Source organism: Cydia pomonella, chromosome 8 (assembly GCF_033807575.1).
Source record: "Cydia pomonella isolate Wapato2018A chromosome 8, ilCydPomo1, whole genome shotgun sequence".
Classification (NCBI taxonomy): domain Eukaryota; kingdom Metazoa; phylum Arthropoda; class Insecta; order Lepidoptera; family Tortricidae; genus Cydia; species Cydia pomonella.
The window spans coordinates 18,888,883-18,912,791 of record NC_084710.1 but is presented as its reverse complement, the minus strand read 5'-3'; the positions used below and the strand labels follow the sequence as shown (position 1 = coordinate 18,912,791).

The window sequence follows — 23,909 nt, the reverse complement described above, 5'->3', positions numbered from 1 at the left end:
TAAGGAACATCAGCAGTCAACTCGTAAAAGCGAAACAATGTAGTTCTCCACTTACCTACCTCAGGAGGCTATTTTGCAACGGAAAATATGATACCAATTTGAATTCTAACTATATATATATGCTCCTGACCGTTTTCGGCCACGGCGATGGCTTCAACTCCTTTGTTGGCGTTCATGCGTTTGTGTGGCTGACGTAGCCGATTCTGACCACTGAGAATAGAAACCCGATTCTGTAAAACGAAAAGGGTTTTGATCTGATACGACCTTGCAGATCGCTCATGCTGATTGGTACATGCGAAATGAAATGAAGTCGTGCAAGCCAATCACAAAGACGATCGTCTAGGTTGTATCAAAACCAGTTCTAAATCGCAAAAAAAAATGTTAAGTTAGAATACTACTTAGTTACTAACATGTTTCTGTCACTTCCCTGTGGTTTAACTTTTCTGGGAGCAATTATTGACCGAGCGAGCGCGAGGAGGCTCAGTTTCAACTTGGGCAATTTTTTAAAACATATGTTTGTCCGCTGGCTGCCCGGCTGTTCTTCTCTACAGGTCACATTTCTCAACGGATTCTCGTAATTTTTGCGAGCGTTCTATAATTATGTTTTTTTTGTCGATTCTGTATTTGGAAATTTTTAAAATGATGTGTTCGGGAGGTCTATCACTCACAGCGCCACTAGTTCGTATTATTTGGGAAACATCATTGAACTAATGAGATCGGTGAGCGCTAAAGTCTAGTGCGAGTGCTGCTAGACTAGTGCTATGCACTGCTACTGAAGGCCTACCGCCGATGTCGAAAAAAAAACGAAAATTGTTACCTGCCTCTTGCGCATTCCAGCGATAGAGGGGCAGATAACGATTTTCGATTTTGGGGTTAGGCCCTCTGACATCAAATTGGTATAGTATTTGAAGTTTCTCAACGCGCTCACAGGTACGTTAATGCACTGTTGACACAAATCCACGTTTGAGGCGCGGCGCGTTAACTTAAACAGACATCAGATTTTGATGGAGACAACATTTGATCAAACTTATTAATGAAACAATTAGTAAACTAGTGCTGTTTTGAAGAATGAGGTTGTCATTATGGTCGATTGTGTGAGATGAATATTTTGTAAGGCAAACATAATGTAAAAACCGGACAAGTTCGAGTCGGACTCGCTCACCGACGGTTCCGTACTTTTTAGTATTTGTTGTTATAGCGGCAATAGAAATACATCATCTGTGAAAATTTCAAGTGTCAATCACGGTTCATGAGATACAACCTGGTGACAGACGGGCTAACAGGCGGACAGAGGGACGGACAGCGGAGTCTTAGTAATACAGTCTCGTTTTACCCTTTGGGTACGGAACCCTAAAAATGACATCGGCAAATTTCTTTGTGTACATATATCGTGATTTGACAAGCAAAACTTACAAGTGATCTACTCCTACGAAGTTTTAGAGACAGTATCATAGGTACAGTCAGCATCAATAGTAGCGGGTGAAATAACGCGCCAAAGGATCTACCACCCAGGACTACTCTTCCATTCGGTAGAGATATATCTCTACAGTTCTTATTTAAAAGTATCTGTCACAGTCTAATTGCTCTATACATAGAGACATATCTCGTTCTGGTAAGCTAGTAGAGAATGAAAGTTACTTTCGACACATAGTGTGATCCGCTACATATTTTATTTATTTTTTTATTTTATTTTGATTTGTAAACTGTACATATAGTCGCACTCTAGCGTAATAATGCATACATTTTGGTTGTCAACTGATGTGATGAATTGATGGAGGAATAAACGCTTACTAATATAAATTTACTACTGATAAAAGTAAAAAAAAAAAACAATTGCAAACGAATTCCTCTCATAATGCTAGTTTCTAGCTAGAACATAAACTTAGTATTAACAATTAATCATGTACAGTCAGCGTCAAATACTTCGTAGCAGTCAAAGTAGCCAAATAGTTCGGTACACCATATATTTAGTATGGTGTACCGAACTATTTGGCCACTTTGACTGCTACGAAGTATTTGACGCTGACTGTACCTACTTATACCGGGAAATAAAAAAAGTCCGAGATTGTTATTATAAACCTTGAAATAATATTTCCTTATTAACAACTTGACAATTTGCAAATAATAATTTGTAAACAATTTCAAAATGGATCCAAACAAATACCTACGTAAACCACTTCCTTTTATTATTCTCTGATTATTTAGGTACGCGCTGTTATTGTTATTTCAACGTTCGTGGAAAACCGGCACGTGTACCGCGAGTCAGCGCCCTCTCCGCGCTTTCCACGGGTTTTCCCGCTTTCCCCCGGTGCGGGGCGCGCGCGACAGAGGGCGCTAGTGGCCGCCAATCAATACCTGCGCCTCGCGTCGCCGAGCCTCGACTACCCCAGTGCTCGCTGTCACCGCCGCCGCCGTCACGTCACCAGCGGCCCGAGCAAACAATTTGGCATTCATGATAAATCCTCACCAAAATAAACTAAAACTCACACTAAAATGCGCCCGAACCATCTAACTAAGCTACAAACACAAATCTGTTCAAACTCTTAGTGATTGTTATTAAGTGTTAATTATCAAAAATGCATCTCCATTTCGAGAGAAACGTGAACGCTAAATGTGATTGCACCATACTATCTTTATCATGGATGGGCAAGGTTCCTGATGAGCTGCCTGAGGTGAGTGTCGTTCCTGAGTTTCTTGGCTGTTAGTTTACGCGCACGCCGTAATAGAAATAGCTCATGGTCAATGGTCAAGGCGAGTGGACTCGCGAATTTAAACACGACATAGATGAACGCCTGCACGGGCATCTGCATTTGAATTGCATTGCGGTAAGTTGCTAAATATGACGCATTAAGACCCTTTTTGACAAAAAAGTCGTGTATTTTCTCGGCTACGTACGTAAAAGTCCGTGTAAACATTTAAAAAGAAAATAGCAAAGAATTAAATAACATGCAAAGTTATTAATATACATTTATATTTAGTAGGTAGACCCAAAAACAATTCTGATATAGCTCATTTTAGATGTTGGTTCTGTTAGATACTCGCATAACATCTACCTATTAGGTACCTACTTATATCCTTGTAGCAGTTGTAGCATATTAATTCCTGTAATTAACTTAAAGTGAAGCTTATTTCTTTATCTTTATTATCGTAAGCCTCATTTTAGTGTTTACTACCAAAAACATAAAAACATCTTTATTTTTATGAAGGCACAGACCATTAAAAAAAATTCAAAAATGTACAAATAATTTCAATCATTAAATACCTAATTTTCTTTACCTCTTCCAGCAAAAATACCAAAACAGCCTTTTGGTTGGAATGAAATGAATAAAACCATCGAGAAGCCGCACAAATTTCAACATTCAGTACCCCTAGTGTAAATATTTTCGACAGCGAAACGTGACGTACGCGTTTGCGTTAAGTGTCATTTTGTATGAGATTTTTGACTTTCCAAAACGTCCCGCTTGGCGCGCTGTTCAAAAACCCATACAAAATGAGACTAAACGCAAACGCGTACGTCACGTTTCGAAATCGAAATTATTTACACTAGGGGTACAGTTCAAATTCAAAATTACTTCCATAATATGCTTATAAAAGTCCTCTTAGTTCTTGAACAAATAAAAAAATTAATGAAATCGGCACAATATCGTAGGTATACGGACTCTTACGGCATTCGCTTCAAGTAATTAGAAGCGACATCGGAACTACTTTAATTAGTGAGTTATTACGCTGGTATGTACTAAAAGGTGTCGGTTGTTAATAAGGCGCTTTTAGCATAAAGTTCCATTTAGAATACGACCTTATTGACAACTGGCTTCTACCCGCGCTTCTTTTGCGTAGAATTCCATAGTTAGTTCCACCGCTCTTTTCATTACCTTATGATAATGAGGGAATGATTTCAGTGCAAAGACTTTCCTATGCCCTTTTCCGAGAGTACCGATGTGCAAGTTCCGGAAAAGTTTAACCCATTCACCGCTAATCATGACACGTTGTCGTTTTGCCTCTACGAAGCATTTCCTCTACACACCGGGAAAGCCATGATATCGACTACGACCGTAGCTCAGCGGGGACTATATTAAAGGAGTAGGAAATTTCACGAGAATTTCATGGGAACTTTAATTTTTCGAGTCGGAAAATGTCGGTCCCCATATAAAAAATATGCGAAGGTTCCGATTTTTTTTTTCAATGTGGAAATTTCGCAATTTTGATAACTTTCCGACGACGGCGCATCAGTCACCCGAGAGTCATATCCATACCAAATTTATTCTAAATCGGTTCAACGGTTAAATGAAAAGATAACATAAAGATAGATACTCTTTATTGGTGTCTCAGTGAAAATTACAAAAGAAAAAATAGGAAATAATTGATTAAATGTAGTGGCAGACAACAGGCGGTCTTATCGTTAAAGAGCGATCTCTTCCAGACAACCTTTGTGTAGAAAATTACATGAAATATAGCCCGAATGAAAACACGCACGAAACGTTTAGCCATTTATTTTAGAGTCACATGACAAAATCATGAAAAAATATAATTTAAAATATTTGACATTGCTGATCTCAAAAGAGTTTGCAACATCCTCCCACCTTGGGCAAGAGGCCCAAAACTCTTCTCTATATGTCGCCAGCCTGTGCTTCGCGTGGGTACAGGCGTTGCACTGCTCGTGTGAACTCTCCATCTGTTGTGCGCATCTTAGCCACTCTTACGCAACCGTCTGTACCGGAGAAAGTTTCTACAATCCTCCCTAAAAGCCACATAGTACGCTTTGTGTCCATCTTTATTAAAACTACGTCACCTACCCTTAAATTAGAGTCCCTCTCCTTGCCCCTCTGGATAAGCAACTGTATGTTCTCGTTACTGTGAGCCTGTTCATCACTGTGGAACTGGCAAGGTAAGTTTCGTTTCATGAGGTCCTTCAAAGAGCGTATGAGACGCTCCCACCAATTTTCCCGCCATGGCGCTGCAGGAGAACTAAACTTCCTCTTAATGTTCCTCACGTTCAGAGTCATCAGAAGATTATCAGCTTCGTGGAAGTTAGAATTATCCGTGTATTTTGTGTCAACTCTTCCACGTCTCGGGATAAATCTTCGTAAGGCTATGAGAAAAGCTTCTGTCATTAGTGGTTTGGTGAATTTGATATGCACGGCTCGGTAAACTGCACACATGAATAAAATTATCCAAACCTTCCCTCCGGACCGCAGAAAAGAAAGACCGGCAAGGTCTGTAATGTACTTAAAGATGAAAGTCAGTGTAGATAGAAACGTACTATAATCTGCAGTGTTGTTAGCGAGCACTACTTTCTTACTTTCTTTCATTTTATGTTCATTTTCTAATACTACGTTCATTAGCAAACTGCATGTGTTCATAACAGGTCCTTGAAGCGTCCATCCAAATTTAGTTTTTATTGCCACGAGGTTATTGTTCAGTTTTAAGAAACTCTCAGTGAGCAACACGCCTGCATGGTCTGCGCCGATCAACAGCCCGATGTCAGGTGCTGCCGCATCGCCGACGTCGCTCAGCGTAATATTATATTTCTGTAACTCTTTAAACATCTCATGGTCTACATTTAAACGAGGAACATACCCGCAGAGCGTAGACTTGTCTCGCGCGGTCATTGTACATTCAAATTTCTTATCCAAGCTTGCTAGCTTTAACTCGTAGGTATGAAATAGTTCCGTCTTAGTTTCAATCCCGCCAAAAAGACAATTTGACACGATTTCTTTGCCGACAGGTTTCAAGTCTAAATTTTCTATTATATCGCGACGTAAATAAGTCTTCTGTGCACCCGAATCAATAAAGCATCGTACCCGTATACATTTCTTATCGGTCATAATATTCGCCATGAACGTTTGCAACAGTGTAGTACTAGCCTTATATTGAGTTACGTTATTATTTAAATTTGACGTTTCAACATTCGAAGTTTTTTCAGTTTCATTTTGACTTGACATTTTAATGTCAGGGCACATCAATACAGAATGACATTTGGAGCAGAAAAGGCATTTTGTGAAATTTTTGCACCTTTTCGCATTATGTCCGGTTTTTAAACAAATAAGGCACGCTCCTTTTTTATTTAGCATTTCCTTCCTAGCTTCATACGACATTTTGTTAGCTTTGTAGCACTCGAAGCTGCTATGCGATGCCTTTTCACACCAAACGCAACAAATCTTCTTACCTGCGTCTTCCGTTGACACCATGCATGCCGCGGTGGGTTGAGTAGAAACGCTATGCAAACTGTCACCCGATGCTATCTCGGTGCGCGCGAGCTGGATCCGCTCTTCCGACTCCACTTCGCGTTTCAGGAACTGCATAAGCTGGTTCAGATGATCGTCGCCCTTCTCCTCCAGTACATGGGATCTCTGCCATGCTCGTAAAACAGATTCGGGCAAGGCGGACTCAACTAAAGGGAAAAGTAAAGCAGCGTATTTATCTATAGTGACACCTAAGCTTTCTAATGCTTGCAATTGCGTATTTAATTTATCGTATAAGTGGCCTAATTTATAAGAAGTATTACCTTTTGCTTGTGCTAGTACAAGATTAAGCAGTTCACGCACATAAATGTCGATCAACATTTCGTCACGTGCAAACCTGGACTTCAATTGCTCAACAGCCTTCTTGTAGTTATCTCCCGACGGCGGAAAGCTCTCGACGATCTCTCGCGCTGGAGTATCTGGAACAGTGCACTGGTAAAGGTACTGAAACTTATCTCCATCGTCTATTGTCTCGTCGTCGTCGATTTTCTGAAATTGACACCAAAAACCAATCCAATTTTTCGTATTGCCGTCAAACTTCCGTAACTCAAATTTCGGTAGACGGAATCGTCTTGAATGACAAGCACTATTGCATGCCGACTTCTCACAACATTGATGAGATTTTTGTGTGTTATTCGACACATCGCTGCCGCTAGACTTGCAAGACCTCTTCATGCGTTCGTTCTTCCGAGAAACGTTTTCGTACATGACTTTTATACGCTCCCAGTCGTTTAGATACTTATCGCTCGTCATGCAATCTTCATAAATTTCATCTTCAGTCATCTCGTCCGTTTTTAGCCACTGTTCTTTTATACGTAGGTCAACGTTGAACAGGGAATCGGCTCGAAGCTGGAGTTTGTTGAAGGCCGCGGTGATTTCGTCGATATTTGTTGACTCTAAATTAGCTTGAAATTCGTTTTTCGCGGTTGTAAAAAGCCTCCTGGCTATACCTCTTTCTTTTCGTAATATTTCCATTTTAATTAACGGTCGCCAGATGTAGAAAATTACATGAAATATAGCCCGAATGAAAACACGCACGAAACGTTTAGCCATTTATTTTAGAGTCACATGACAAAATCATGAAAAAATATAATTTAAAATATTTGACATTGCTGATCTCAAAAGAGTTTGCAACACTTTGGGTAGCAAACTCTTTTGAGATCAGCGTGAAACAGAGAAATTAATCGAAAAAGTAGGTGTTGCAAAAACGTTATAAAACCTACACTAACACACATAAATATAGACATACAGAGTTGCTTTAATATTCATAATATTAGTTAACCTTTTGAATGCCAGTCGGTGAAGGAATATGCCGAGCCCCGGACGCCAGGCGACCGCGATTATTTATGCGAAATTGAACTGTACGGAATCCCGTCTAGAGTCCCTACTGCATTGGTGAAGCTGTAGCCGTCCCTGGCATCCTTGGCAAGACTCCGATGACGGCCACAGCCGAATGTGGCGGTCAAAAGGTTAAGTATCTCTGTCTGTCTACCAATTGTCTGAAATCATATGTGAGCCGCAGACCTCGATTATTGAAGTAATAAACAAAACGATCACCCGCAAACAGGCAAACGTATTTATTCCCAAATAATAGCTGCAGATTGCCAAATAGATTACCAGGAGGCCGACTCTGTAATATTAAATTGATATGGGTTTCATCGTCTTTTGATACGACCTGCGGCTGTAGCACGGTCGCATTTTTATCACTTGTTACTATGCCTGTCACTTTCGCACTTACATACTTGTTAGAACGTGACAGGCATAGTGACAAGTGATAAAAATGCGCCCGTTCTACAGCCGCTGGATTTAGCGTGTTACCAAGAGGCCGACTCTGTAGTATAAACTATTTCATATAGTTTTCATCTTATTTAGATTCGACAATGAATCAGCATGCGTCGATGCACCAATCATCGTAATCCGCTTCGTGACCAATCAGTGGTTCACAAAATGCAATCAGGGGGCTTAGCCAAGATGACAATCTTTGATAGAAAACGCCAATCGAAACTTAACGCATTCACTGCCAAAGCTTTCGTAGCGCTACGGTCGTACCCGATCCGTTTTCCCACTTTGTCTACGAACAGAACACTTAATCTGTTGGACAATGTATGGAAATTGTTTATCGTAGCATCTGTCAACCCGTTACATTTTTACTTTTGAATGTTTGGCGTATTGAGTATTTTTATAACATATCGAGCGTTTTTCGTCTTAAAATACGTGAGAAACCCGCTTTTAAATATTGTATATGTCTGTGCCCTAGGACTCGTCTTATAAGAGTGATAAGGCATCCTGTTCGTATTTATTGGTCTGCGTGTCACGAGTTAATTTCGATTCAAAAAACGATTAAAACCTTACCAAATCGTTAAAGCGGAATTGGCCTAGGGATGATTGCTACCCGGCCAGCTAAATTAAATTTCCATTTGTTAGAATGTAGATTGAAAGCGATTTACTGTAGCAACGGTAGTTTGGCAGGAAAGTTGGGGGAATAGTAATCTGGCTTTCTGGCTAGTCATTCCTGCTGCTTCGAGCTTTTGGTTTAGCTGAACTAGTGTGAATTGTGTTAAAAAGTTGAGTATTTTCGTCACAGTTGACGCTTAAAGTCTTTTAAACTTGAAAAAGCTGTTGGAGACATGCCCTTTTTGTGCCTAGTAGTAAAAATATTATAAAAACATTATTTCATGAACCGTTTTTGTTACATAAAAACAATCATTCAGTAGCGACAATGTTTATTGTTTTTAATTAGGTACTTTCTACTTATTTACTTAAATGTAAACTTCAAAGGTGAAGAATTCATCATCAGCTATGAGTCGCGTTACCTACCAAAACGTCTCAAATATGAATAGTTAGTTTTTATATATTTATCTAGCTAGAGTCGGACCAAGCTAACTCTACATGCAATTGTAAATGTACAATAACCTCAAATATCATTAAAATGTGGTCTTTGACGCGTAGGTACCTATTTAGTTTTCCATCACACTTGCTCGTAAAATGTGTTATTACACGTAGGCGATGCGGTCCATAAATCCTAAATTTTGGCCTAGGGCTGTAATATATTTTTCATCACACTTGCTAGGCGATGCGGTCGGTAAATACTAAACTTCGACCTAGAGCAGTAATACTGTATAGGGTAGGGTGTAGGGATGTACGTACGTAATTAGGCAGAAGTTTTAATAAACAATCTTTATTTTCCTCACAAGAGTGATGAAAAACATTGTGTGTGCCACGGGCGGTAATTAGGTAAGCCCTCTCCTTCGGTTTCGGGCTTCAATTCACACTCGTATTAGTTCACCATCTTAATACACAATGTACTATTGTGGGGAAAGTCGTTTATACTTGTTCACCGAGACCAGTATCCAGTAAGCAATGGGAACGAGTCGCGTTGCACGGCGTGAGGGCTCCCATTCAATTAACCTTTCTTTCTCCACGGCTTTTGACCTATTTAGTTGCATTTCTATTCAGCGCCCTAGCACTGTTGTGTCACTAATATCTGCCCGTTCTAATTGCAAACATGGAATAATCGTTCTGCGTAAAACTTTTAGAACTGCCCTGCCCCTCGTCTATAGTTTTTTTTAACTGAAGAACTCTGTAAACGTCTATGATAACTTCGCCCTGTTTCCTATACAATATCTACTACTGAGGTGCAACGAGTTCAATCGATCTACCAAATGCCGCAATGTATCAAAAATCGGTCAACGTCTTCCTCACGTTGTCCCGGCTTTTTGCCACGGCTCATGGGAGCCTGGGGTCCGCTTGGCAACTAAAATATGTACCACTAAATAAATGTATCAAAATTCGGCTGGTAACAAAATCCAGTCCTGATACTCCTGATTAAGAGGCTGTCAATAGCTTAAGAGCACACACTATTTGTATCGGAGTAATTGAGAAAGCACTGTCACTGTTACTGGGCCTGGGCAAGGGAATTAATAAGAAAACTATTGAAATAAAAAATGTGGATTATTTGTGTAATATTACTCGTTAGTGGTTTAGGTACAGTCAGCGTCAAATACTTTGTTGCAGTCAAAGTGGCCAAATAGTTCGGTACACCATACTAAATATATGGTGTACCGAACTATTTGGCTACTTTGGTTGCTACAAAGTATTTGACGCTGACTGTACAAATGTACTGAAATTGTGATTTTAATTGCAGACCCTTAAGTCAAAAAAAAAAAACAGAACTGTTTAATGGTGACTTTAAGACTAATCTTTGCAATTATTTTCTATATAGCCGATTTCGTCCAATCATGTATCGAGTACGGTCACGGTCATTAAAATATAATTACCTAATATTAACTTTTTGAAGTGAAAACTTCTTTAGCGGCGCTGTGCACTTTTTGTGATGGGGAAAAAATGTTAAACTCGCGTCAGGGTCACGTGACCGACAGATTGAAAATTCGTAAGACGGACACGTGACATCATAGTGACGTGCAAATTGAATGTCATCGAAGCCTGGTTACTTTTGAAAAATCGTATAGGGACCGTGCGCGTTGGAGGGTCTGCCATCTTGTGGTCTGAATCGGAACCATAAACATGCACATTTACACGTCAAGTGTTTTCTTGTGCATAGTAGGTTCTGCCATCTTGTGGGCTACATCGGAACAATAAACCTTACATTTACGTTTCGCGCCAAAAATCTGACAGCTCCTGTGCTACCTCCTACAGTTCATGCACGCTCCCTATCTCATTCAAGTGTGACATTTTATTTTATTCATAATCAAAGTGCTGTCATAACGGTTAAAGAGGTTTAATCTTTGTTAATTGTGATGTATTGTATCTTTGTGTTGTTGGGTGTCCGTGATTGTAGATACTCACATTTTTCCTTACCAAAAAGTTAAATAACAGAAAAGAAGCGTGATTATTTTACTTAATATGATGGTGAACGATTCATTAACATTTACTGATTGTGTAGGCTGTAGTCCTGCTCACGTCTCATGAATTACTCTGTATAGGTTATATATTAACACTAAAATTCGCATTTCATAATATCTTCCACACTTAAATTTATTTACGTAAGTATAATAGAGAATTATCTCTTTTTATAAAACTGCAACTCAATTTCTCCAACATATCAAAAATGCACAACGTTAATATTCAAGTTTTCACTTCTGCCGGCACTCCCGGAGTGCAACCCGTAGTTTTAACAAATAGGGTTATTAAATTATACAAACGGGACTTGATCGCGTAAGTATTGGGTTTTTAATTTACATGCGACGTTTCGAGGACGGCCTTGTCCCCGTGGTCGGTCCGTGGTGGTGGTGGTAGGTCGTGGTCCGAGACTACGGGGACAACGCCGTTCACGAAACGTCGGAGGTAAATTTAATACTCGATACACAATTAAGTCTCGTTTCTATAATTTAATAATGTGAAAAATCGTGAAAGTTTAAATCAATCAATCAGTAGTTCGCTTATTAGAGACTGTTACATTGATTTTGTGATCCAGTCGACGCGACTCACGCGACGGTTGGTTTCTGGCACAGTAGGTAGTAAGGTAGGAAGCTACGAGAAATAGTATATACTTTTGACCATAATTTCGTTCTTAAGGGACTGTAACGTCTATCTGTTTATGTTTACCACGGTAAACCCGAAAACCGTGTGAGTGGGACTGCCACGCACCGTCAACGACAACTCTATTATTAGTCGTTGTGCGTCTAGAGCCGTGACGAATTTCAATGTCAGTCTGTTATGTCACTTAGCCTGCCGTAGTGATTAAATATGCTCATTGGCCGAAGTAACATGTCAGTGAATATTGTATTGGTATTTTGTATTTTCTACCTTTTATCTACCGCTACCGTGTCAGAAAGTGAAGATTCGCTTTATTATATAACGGACGAGTCAATTACTCTTCGTCGCAGGCGTATAAAAAGTTTACGGACAGATTTTGAACGTTAAAAATTATTTTTCATAGAATAACACTTGCTCGAAAAGGATCTTATTTGCAGGTACCTATGCTGAAGAACAAAGGCATGTATTGTTCCCGTAGGAGCTATTGATTGCAAAAAAAGAGCTATAACGCAACTCCCGAGGTGATATAGCTTTTTTAAAAGATGTGTCACCAATTCATACGACACAGTAATTATCATGAAAATTATGTAAAAATATTTTAAACGGCTGTTAAATTAATCAAATTAAATAATTTTAAACATTTATAAACAAAAATATTAAATTTTAAACGTCAGTATTGTAAAAGTAAAACTCATTTATTATACTTGGTTTGTATGAATAAGTGACATAATAAACAAAAAAGCTATAACTTCCTCGGGAGTTATAGTTTTTTTTTTACAATACTTAACTCCCGAGGGATCAAAATAGGCCTTTGTACTTCAGTTCACCTGCATGAAATAATATCTTTTTCGAGCAAGAGTAATGAAAATAATTATTGCGCCTAAAAATTTGTTTTTTCTTCGAAAGTGTGTTGAAAAACATTGTATGTAACCCCGGGGGAAGAATATTGCAAACTCCAGTTTTTAAGTCGTTGCACAATGTACTATTGGATATGTAGGGTTGGAAATATATTTATGGGTAGAAAATAAAGGTAGGTCAAAAGCAAAGCAGAGTAAACTTCCTCTAGAGCTAATAAAAGCCGCAGGCCGTATAGATTATTAAACCTATTAAAGGCCGTTACGCAGCGCAAACAAACGCTTTTACCTAAAAAAACATTAAAATTTTCCTCAATCTTAATATTTCAGCAAATTTGAATAATTGTTCAAGGGGTGAATTTAAGCTTCGCGCGTTTACAGAATGGCCTGGCCATTAGGGTAGATATTTATTTAGTTGTAGGTCCATCGGCTTAGGGAATAAGGGGTTAGGTAGATTTATAGTAATTGTAAAGAACCTCTGTTTTTATTATATTCCAAAAATACTTCTGGCACCATCATACACCTCATTTGGTTCTTGTTTGAGTGTCTTATTTTGTGTCTTGTCTTTTAATAAATCTTTTAATTATATTTAGGACTTCATCTCTTGAACAGGTACGCTATACATCTTTAAGGAAATCTTCTCTTGATAGTTCTCTCTATTCAAACATGTATCTTTATTTACAGTACATATGGTGCTACTTTATCGCACTAGTGCGAAAATTAGCATATTACGTTACTGTGCCGAACATTTAAAGGGCCATATGTACTGTAAAACGTTGTACGATACATGTGCGTGTAATGTACTATTAACATAAAAGGTATTTAACAAAGGCCCAATGTACCCAATTCCAAAGTCTGCGCTACGCACTAATAATAAATAAATAAGGTAATAAGCCAGGGTGCGAAAGCTGTACAAATACAATAACTTCACAGTTCTATATAGAAAGCGAAGGTGGCGGGGTATATTAGAACACATTAAGTAGGCACGGAATAGGTACCGTAGTTCACAGTTTGTGGGGAGAGGCGGAAATGTTTAGGATTGTTTGTGTAGGTAATTATGTATAGTAAGTTAGGGAGATTAGGTTGGTCCGGGGTAGTATAGTCTGAAGGTTAAGATACATACAGAAACTACACAGACATTACAATATAAAGCGTGTTTAGTAGGAGTGTGAGATCACCAGGTGCAATGTTACTTGTAAGTACCTATCTGTAATACGGATTGATTGATTTAGTTTCGATTTTCTACAAAGTAAGTTCTAAGGTAGGCACATTTTATGACGTGCTCCTGTCAGCAAAAGGCAGACACGCTTATAAGTACCTGGCAGTACCTATACTTACATGTGGCGTTGAAATAGCTCACTTACAAATTATTAGTACTTTTAGCGGCCGTATTCTATAGAAAAAGCTGAAATAAATTGCACTTAATATAAACCCTTGTTTAGCCAAGTCTAATGACACGTCTATTGTATGAATTAATGTTTGGAATCCGAAGCCTTTCAAGCCTTTACTTAAAATAAATTACTGTCAGACATTTAGTGTAAGGCTTGAGTGGACGCTCGAATTGGGCGCGCAGCGGGGCAGGGCGTGCGGCGTGCATGTTAAACAAATGCAAACGTATAGGAGCGGCCTTAGTGCACGCTGCTCAAATTACTTGTGAGCCCCACGCGACGCTGCACGCCCCGCCGAACGCTCCTCTTCGAGCGTCCACTAAGGCCTTACACTTATGCTCCTAGTGAAACTTTAATTCAGCCTCATTAAAATAGTTTCAACATACGTAGGTAAGTACGAGTACACCTAAATAATTTGAAAGACGTTCAAGTCACGGCCGTAGTTAAAAACAAAGTTAATCTATGAAACAATTATACTGAAGGTTATATATAATTTTAATTATAAACAAAAACAAATTGCCGAACTTATTTAGTGAAAATATTATCATTGGCATGTAAACATCAAAATAATTTAATTATTTGTGAATTTGCAATAAAATATTGAGTATTGTTGTATTATACATTTTAGCCTTTTATTTCCTTAATAAAATAAGCAAATTAAACGTAATACATATGTGCTGTTTAGTTCTAAGCCTTACTTCGCTGCTGACAGTGCATAAATCATTAATCATTTCTTCCAGTTCAAATGAAGTTTTTGAGAAGATAATGATGTCGTCAGCAAATCTGAGGTTATTTAGATAATGTCCATTTATGTTTATTCCTTTATTTTCCATTTAAGGTTTTTCATTATACTTCGTAGGACGGTGATAATAATAAATATAATGTATACTTAAGTATCTAAACTTTAATTATAAGAACACAAAGAAAACAAAATTGTCTTAATTAGTTTTAGGTCTTCGTATGCTTTTCTGGGAACGGCAAAAAAATAACAAAATAAAATGTCATTGTTTTTCTTTATTTGCTCCCGGGCAAAAACTTACTTACCTTACCTACAGTTTTGTTTTTTGCGAATAATATAATTAATTATTTATATAGGAGGATATTTAGGGTTCCGCACTCAACGTTTCTCAACAATTGGTGTTACAAAGTGTTTTTGGTTTTTGTCATTTTGACTTTGAATCATCGGATCAATCATGAGCTGATTTTTTGCTAAACTTCCCCTAGCCTTAAAGTGAAACTTTAACCCCTAGGTTACTTAGCAATTAGTCACTCAAATAAAAAATCTAGAAAAAACAATAGCACTCTGCTGATTTAAAACAATCTCGCAGATCTACTTTGTTGACCGAAGCGAAGCGAAGGTCTCCGTTTCAGCTTGACCAAAAAAATTCGAATGTCCGGATGTTCTTCTCTACAAGTCGCATTTTTCAACGTGATTTTCGTGAAATTTTGTGAGAAAGTTCAATTGTTAAATAGATTTTTTTGCCGATTCAGTTTTGGATTTTTATTTAATTGCGGATCCATAGGGGTTTGCGAGGTCTATAGCTATCAGAGCCACAAGTTACAAATATTTTACGTATAACGGTGAAACTTGATTTTTTGTATAAATCGTGGATAAAAAGAAAGTAACCCAACCGCTAAAGCCATCCAAAAAATACTATTACTCCTACTTATAAATTTGCCATCTAACGAAGTTGTAACACACATAGTTACAGTGGTGGCAAACCTAGCCACATGCCTACATACATAAATACCCACTTCATACGGCATTCGAGTAACAATATCACACCTTAGAAAGCTCAGAGAGAATTGTCACAAAAAATCTTGCTCAAGTGTTACCGAGTCAAACTTTTGTGTCGACTTATTGTCTAAGCAATTTCCGAGCGGGGGGCAAACTTACCCGTCATCGTTACCACTGCAATCCAAGGGCCTGACATTTAAGGGCAAAATTACACTTACTTATCCCACTATCGCGCCGTTACGGATTAGGGTCAGGGGAGGGTAATTGTGTCGAAGGACCTAAAAGGGGGTTTGTGATGGATATTGGAATGAGCATGTTACGCCGGGAATGGATATGTTATTCCTAACAAAAGTATTGCAAAATAACTTGCCATTTGGATTATCATATAGCTACATATAAACTATATAAAGAGACTACTAGTAGCTAGTACCGCTTTGACATAAGGTTAATCGATGGTCAGTTAAGTTAACCTCTTGTTGTACCTAGTATTACCCGCTTATTCATATACGCACTACAAGCGTCAATAAGTCAATTTATGTTTTATCCCTTTCTTACTAATATATATGTATACATATTTGAAGTGACAGATAAGGATAAACAATTTATAACTAAATGGGATTTGTAGCGCGTTTATGAATAACGCCATATAAGTCTAACCCCACATTAATCGCCCTTTGCGCGATTTCTGGGATAAAAACTAAGTAGATACACTATTATTCAACATTAAAATATACATATCGTGTGTATAAGTAAATTGTTTATGTGCCGTATTTGCGTCATTAAGTAGGTACCTTGGTAGCAAATATTCAAATATTTTAAATGAAATTAAGGCAAGATGCGTACGTTTGCAGAATATCTTTTCGAATTTGTTTTGAATCGATTTTCATCATTATCGGCACGGAGCCGTTCTAAGGTAGGTATTAAAAATACGACATGGATTTAATATTTTTATCTCAGTGTAAATCACTTGCACTCGTTTATTAGTCCGTGCGTGAGCTTTGCTCAGAAAGCGTATAAAACTCAAAAATACGCGTTTTCCCGGAGATAAAACCTAGCTAGGTCGATTTTTCGCCCCCGAACACCCCCATATTTGCTAAAATTTGATCGAAATCGTTAGAGCCGTTTCCGAGATTCCCGAAATATATAAATATACGAGAATTGCTCGTTTAACCCTTCTTTGCATGATAATCTTTTTATTAATAAATCAGGATAATTAATGTTAGTTGATCTCGAGATTAAGGGGAAATTATAAATAGATATATACATATATATAAGAAAAGATAAACAGAATAGGTATATCTATTTTTTTAATATTATGGATAATATATCCACCATTATGCAAAATCCTGACTTAATTAAGCTTAGTACTAAATAAATTAAACATGTGGGCGATAAAGGGCTGATATGATGATCATGAAATTAAACATATTTTTTATTTAATAATTCTTATTTGTTCTATACAACACTCAAACAATATTTATTCTACGTGAATAAATATTATATTTATTTATAATTCGCCATACTTTACACGAAGGTACAGTCAGCCAAGAAAGTGGTTTAGTGATGGTCAAGTAATAGAGTCGAAAAGTGGTAAACCACTTTCTTGGCTGACTGTACCTAAAAGATAGATAAGGTTTGACGACCGATCTGGCCTAGTGGGTAGTGACCCTGCCTATGAAGCCGATGGTCCTGGGTTCGAATCCCGATAAGGGCATGTATGTATTTGTGTGATGAGCACAGGTACTATTGATCCTGAGTCATGGATGTTTTCTATGTATTTAAGTATTTGTATATTATATATATCGTTGTCTGAGTACCCACAACACAAGCCTTCTTGAGCTTACCGTGGGACTTATTTAGTCAATATATGTAAGAATGTCCCTATAATATTTATTATTTTATTTATAAGATATACATTTTATGTAGGTCCCAGCGGCATTGTTCTGGTCCCAACACAATCTAGTATCGTAAAACCACCAACCTTTACTTAGTCTAAAGACTCCAAAGGCTCCCAACGTCTCAACTATGGGTCAAAATTAAGTCAAATACCTTCGTTCAGGTGTGACTTTAATTTGAAATTCGTAGTTCGAATGCAAGATATTTCTAGAAATTGCAGAACAAACTCCGACAAAACCAAGAAGAACATTGACATTGATATTTATTGTTAGTTGACTAGTACCACTCGGTAGGAAATGAAAACTAAACTAATTTTTATAGTAAAACAATGAAATAGTAAAAATATGTACAATAAATTAAACTAACATCCGTCAGTATGCGAGTATAAACCAATAAAATATCGTCACTGGCCTTAACGTACTCGAATTCCAATCTTGGTCAAGCCGAACGATAAATTCCGGCAGCGGGTGCTACTGCGGACTACGCGGGCTCACCAGACGCAAGCAGATGAAAACTATAATAAAATACCTAAGTAGCTTCGATTTTAAACCAGAAGAAAGGGCTGCAACAATCGTGCGTTCTTAGATTTCGGGTCGGAATCTAACCCAAGCCTCATTCAGTTACAAGAGCCAGTGACGTACAAATAAGACTTGGATTAGGTTTAAACACAAGCCGAACTTAAAAGTATTATAAATATATACAATCTTTACCTGCGATAGAGGCAGCCCCCTATACATTTACTTTACTCTTTGGGCAGCCCATTAAATAAGAAGTAATTTTCAACAATAATACAGCATTTAAGCTTTGAATAAGATTAAATAAAATTTCAAATTGTCGAGAAAATTCACCCGAAAACACAAAAGACGAGCGAAAAGGGCACAACAAATACGAGTAACTATTATTACCGGCCAGTGCGCGCGGTGATTGCACCATGCAGGTTAAATCGTTACGCATTTCACTTGTGGTCCACAAGTTGTAGACCATTGTTTTAGTAGGTATTGGACTATAGTTAGGGCCCCGTCACAATGTCCAAGTAAAGTCCTGAATATGCCACTTATCTGACGAATAAAGTTATCGTTGGCGTTTCACAATCTTCAAATAAGTTTTTAACTGGCAGATATAGTGCTAAGTTTTGCAGGAAGTTTTATCTTTTTTTTTTCTAATTAAAAAGTGATCGGCGATTGGCTCTAGTCACACCTGATGGAAAGTGAAGACAGGGCCTAAGATGGAGCTCACCGGTTCAGTAGTAGCCTATTCACTCTTGCTTTAAAGAGACCGAGGTCATATTTATCAGGGATGGCGGGAGCGCATTCCATTCTTTAGCCGTCCGTAACAAAAAAGATCTAGCAGTTAATTTATTTAGGTAATTCATAGCTATCCAATACTGGTCATTGTGCAACAGACCCTTAGTTTGTAAAACGGAAGGAGATCTGTGGGTCAAGGTTTGTTTTTCTTGTATCGCGATGTCAGATGAAAATCTGTCCCGCGGGCCCTGTGCGGCTGAACCGACGCCGACGCTACTGTTTCTATCTTAGTACTAGGATTATGTATTTACCTACGCCATTAAACACGTTTTTACTTTAAGAGCATGAATAACAAGTTTAAGAAATTTTGCTTTGAATTATTTATAAAGCTGCTTCATCTTGTTTTTTCTTTAACATTATACTATATTCTAACTAGGATCGTTATTCCATATTTATAATATTTTAGTCGTAACATTTTTAACAAGTGGATTATGGAAATGTCAATGGGCGCTTTTTATACTTTGTCGTGGTTTCCTTTTAGGTTACCTACCGTCTTCTGTAACAGAATATCATTACTGTATATTTACTTGGATTGGGTATTTACCTACGCCATTATACATGTTTTACTTCAAGGGAATGAATAACATGTTTTAGAAACTTTCCTTTGACTTATTTATAGAGCTGCAGCGACTTATTATTTATTTAATGTCTAAATAAGTAAATGCCTATCTAAGGATCATAGAGTCAGACCAAGATAAGTTGACAGCCCAGACAGACGCATAAACAGTGCAAGTGTTATTTTAAACGTCAAACTTTTATTAAATGATGACGTTTACTTCACCCATTAAGCGCTAATCACGACACGTCGTCCTCCCATATACAATTTGAATTTCGCGGCGTTTTTTTACTGACAAAGTGGGTTTACCAGAATATATTTTAGTCGTGAAACTTTTAACAAGTGGATTATGGATATGGAAAAACTTTTTTTTTACCACACGGAACCTAATATCATATAAGCGTGTTTTACTTTTAGAGACACCAGCCGTTATCGCTAAATTCCATACTGAACTGTTACCGGGAAATGTATCGTTTTTCGGGCGTTGCTTTCCTCATTATGTCATACGTTATAAGAGTGAAAGGGACGGCGACTCGAAAGTGCGCTAAGCAAGCTTCCGTAAAGATTAAAAATCCTTCCTAAGCGCGTCGTCGTAACAAGAACAGTAATTCTTGCGCCAGTTTTTCTTTGTACTTTCATATCTGCGAGCTCAAAGAGTTTCGTCTTGTCGTTTAATATGCCATGGCTGTAGAATACTAGCGCAAGTGTGTTATTCCAAACGCTCACGCGTAGCTACTGAGGGCCTACCGCGGACACAGAAATTCGCAAATTGCAGGCATCTTTCTCTTTTAACAGCTGATTATTGCCCGCAAATTTGACAATCGTGAATAACTGACAGGCTGATATCGTTCGGCGAACTGGTAATCAGCTGGCCCCTTTACTCCAGTTAAGACGTATTTATAGTGACAGATAAAGATGCCCGCAATATGCGAACATCGGTGTTAGGATTAGTTACATTTAGGAATCTGGAGATCTGACCAGGCGAAGGCTCGCCTGTTCTTGGTAATAACAATAACCCTGCAGAACGAAATTGTTAGTACGTTTATTTTTCTTTGAAATTAACATACGAGTTATTTGTTATCTGAGAAGCCCTTGCCTGCTTATTATGTATACCATTTCCCCGTACTGACATTGACATGCGTGACGTATTTCGATATATCTTATTAGTTACCTATTTTATCTCCAATTATCGAAAAGATATTTTGTTCGTTTCAAAGTAGGTAAAAAAAAGTCCAAGGTTATCAGGCGAATGAAGTTGTTGCAGTTGTTGACGGCTGTGAATCAATGTCAGTATCTAAACAATGTTATTATATATAGAGGTCCCCTCTTGCCCCAACACCCTCCCGCTTTCTCACTTCAAAATTGCGAAATTGTGCTTGAACTGTGTCTGTCCACTGCCAACTAGTGTTGGCTAAGATTTCGAGTCCTGTGCTTTAAGACTAGACTCTGTTTTTAGACTCGTATATCTTAGTCGAAATTCTAGTTCTTTTCAACTTGTTACCGACGGAGACGGTTCGGTCCATGGGGCCTAATTCCCCGAATGTCTAGTAGAATTACGTCAATTTCTCGAATGTCTAGTCGTCATACGTCAATTACCCGAGCCTTTTGCAGAGACTTGAGTCCTTTTGAGAGAACTCTAGTTCTATTTATGAGTACAAAAAATTGAAAATACATTGTCTTCCTGTAAAATTCATGGGTTAAGTACGCATGATCATACAATAACGCCTATAAAACCTATAAAATTGTTGACGGAGTCTCTATTCGGAGGCTCGAGTCCTTTTGAGTTGCGCTCAAAAAAGGCTTAATAAGGGACCCGTCACGTTACTTAAGGAGTTTTTTTTAGCACAGTCTCGTAAAAACGAGTTCTTCAAATTTAGACTCAAGAGACTCCAGTTCCTATCAACACTACTTTCAACGTCTTTCGTTGGTAACCAAATTGGAACAGCTATTTATGAAAACTATAAAACGTGTTAGTGTATTCCGTTTTCGTGATTGCTTCGCTGTAACCTGTTGCTTTGATATGGCTGTTTGTTAATCTCGGGGGACTTGTGAAAGGTAATGGGTTTAGAAATGGCGTTAATTGGGCGGGTGCGTCGTAATGGTGAGGATAGTGTTGTGCTTGTAATGTAACGGAAAATTCCGGGAATATTCAACGGATGTCGTACTATCAGTACTATGCCGTGGCAAGATCTTCGAATTGATGATTTCATGATCTGGCAATCATTTCTAGAACTGATCGGTATTATGAAAAAATCAAACCTAACCTAACCATATCATAAAATGACATTTCATGAAATGATCAAATTCTATGATCTGGCCACCTACATGGTATATAATTATACTGGAGAATTATAAGTTATGAGGTTCAAGCTACAGTATAGGGTTCTTTAAAAAAAGAATCGTACAGATTTTTTAAAAGTTGGCAACACGCATGGCCCACCCCGTAGTCTATAACTTTGGTAACCACACCATCAGATTAAAAGAAATATAAAATCATTTAAAGTAAAAAATGAAAATCAAACAAATTTGGATTAGGTAAAAAAAAATTTAGTATCCTACGAAGGAGGAGGTCCCGGTTTCGAATCCCGGTAAGGACCCTTAACGTTTATGTGTGTTTATCACGAATATTTGCAGGTACAAACTTAGGTGAGTTACGGATGTCATTTATGTTATCTAAGTATGCATTTAGCTATGTAATTATAATACTAGGCGACGATATACATGTTTGTAGCTTTGCTTATTTTGGGGCTAGGTTGATCTGTGTAAGATTGCCCCTAAATATTTATTTTATTTCTTATTAAATTTAGATATAGGTGCCTATTATGAATTTCACTGAAAATTACAACACTCTCGGGAACCGTTTCCGAACGGAACCGGGAACGGAACGGAATCGGGAACGTGGAATACTCGGCACATCACTCGGGGATGGGATCACGTAATATCTGGCTAATTGGCAATTTCGCTTCGATCTCCGGCGCTCGCAGGACGCTTCATACGATTGCTAATTGTCCTCACTTCCTCTTTATAATCTCCATACGGCTATACGAGCGATGAATTATACTAGGAGACGCATTAAGAGGATAGCGGACGACCGAAATACATTCTTATATACTACTACTGCTGCTGTGGCGCAACGACCCGAAGTGGATCTTGGCCTCCGAGACCAAAGACCGCCATGCTTCTCTGTACAACGCAGTGTCTGTTCAGTTGACGACGCCGAGTTCGCTAAGGTCTTTTTGCACTTCATCTCTCCAGCGGTACCTAGGCCGTCCAGACGGTTTTCGGCCACGCACACACACACATACATACTTATATAAATAAATGCCTACCGGGATTCGAACCCGCGGACCATCGGCTACTAGGCCAGACCGGTCGTTTGAAGTCGGTGTCAAGCCAAATAGTTGCAATACTGGTCAATAATGCCCCCAAGCAACTAATGGACAACTTTCTTTCTTATTGAACCGAACCGAAACAGGGTTGTAATTCGATTCGAGAATGTTGACGCTTTTAAGATTTGGCTTGACACCTTCACTTCAAACTTCTTCAAACATATCAGTTGCTAGCTCATATAGAAGGGATAATATTTTATTGTATCCTTTTTGAGGTTAGGTTTTGTTTTTTTCTTTTAATATGGTACCTAATTTTATCAATGCCTGTTATGGTTGTTATGCGTGATGGGGCAGAGGTAGACTTTTGAGCATTAAGTTCACCAATTTACAAAACGACCTGGCACTGCACTAAGCGGACCAGTTGAATTCGGACCCTCCATTCCGTATAGTTGTTAGGCCTTTACGGGTCTGCCTGCGCGGCCGTTTGGTGAAATACTGTTTGGGGAGTTACAGGTAGCTACCGCGAACATCGAAATCCTGAAATTGCTTATCTGCAGTCCTTGTCACTCTAATGCAAGAGCGGTAGAGATAGGTATATATAGAATTTCTTCGAATGTCGATTTTCACTACACCGTGGGGTTTGGAGTCTCTGGGGTATCATTGTAATAGTGGGAATCATTCCTACTCCTTACCTACGTGTGCACTCTATTCGAAACTTTCTTATAGGGGAGAAATGGAAAATATATCTATTGCAGCCTTATTACTAACAGTATGGTTCGAAAACCTTTAGGTATATTGTTTCGTGAGAGAGTTGGAATTTGAGGAAATGCTCATAATTTTATTCAAGGTTTGAAACGGAAAAAAAATGTAAGTATCGCATTGCGATACTCGTAAGTTTTTGGTACGTATTTATAGCGGTCTAGCTAAACGGTAATTACTGATTAGACCGGCTGTCTCAGATGTCCCTTTAATGAACCACTGTGTCATGAAGTCACGGCATGAACTGTAATTATAGGTGTCAAAGATTCTAAAAACGGTTTTTAATTGTTGAGCCATTTAGGGCTTATTTTACATCGGACGTTTCATACCGTTATTATTGACACCAA

General features: G+C 38.3%; 2 protein-coding genes across 3 annotated transcripts in view; one reads left to right on the top strand and one right to left on the bottom strand.

Annotated features, from left to right (window-relative positions):
- The first annotated feature begins 304 nt into the window (after window positions 1-304).
- LOC133520773 (tubby-related protein 4) overlaps window positions 305-23,909 on the top strand; it is a 97,311-nt gene continuing 73,706 nt past the window's right edge. For both annotated transcript variants that reach the window (XM_061855430.1, XM_061855429.1), the window contains exon 1: window positions 305-2,672. In XM_061855430.1, coding sequence (XP_061711414.1) covers window positions 2,577-2,672 — 96 coding nt within the window. In that variant the 5' untranslated portion in view covers window positions 305-2,576. The remainder of the gene's footprint in view (window positions 2,673-23,909) is intronic.
- On the bottom strand, window positions 4,299-7,415 carry LOC133520775 (uncharacterized). Its single transcript, XM_061855433.1, has 2 exons — window positions 6,506-7,415; window positions 4,299-6,391 (listed from the first exon to the last, which is right to left on the bottom strand). The coding sequence occupies exons 1-2, from the start codon at window positions 7,293-7,295 to the stop codon at window positions 4,608-4,610; spliced, it is 2,574 nt and encodes an 857-aa protein (XP_061711417.1). The 5' UTR covers window positions 7,296-7,415; the 3' UTR covers window positions 4,299-4,607.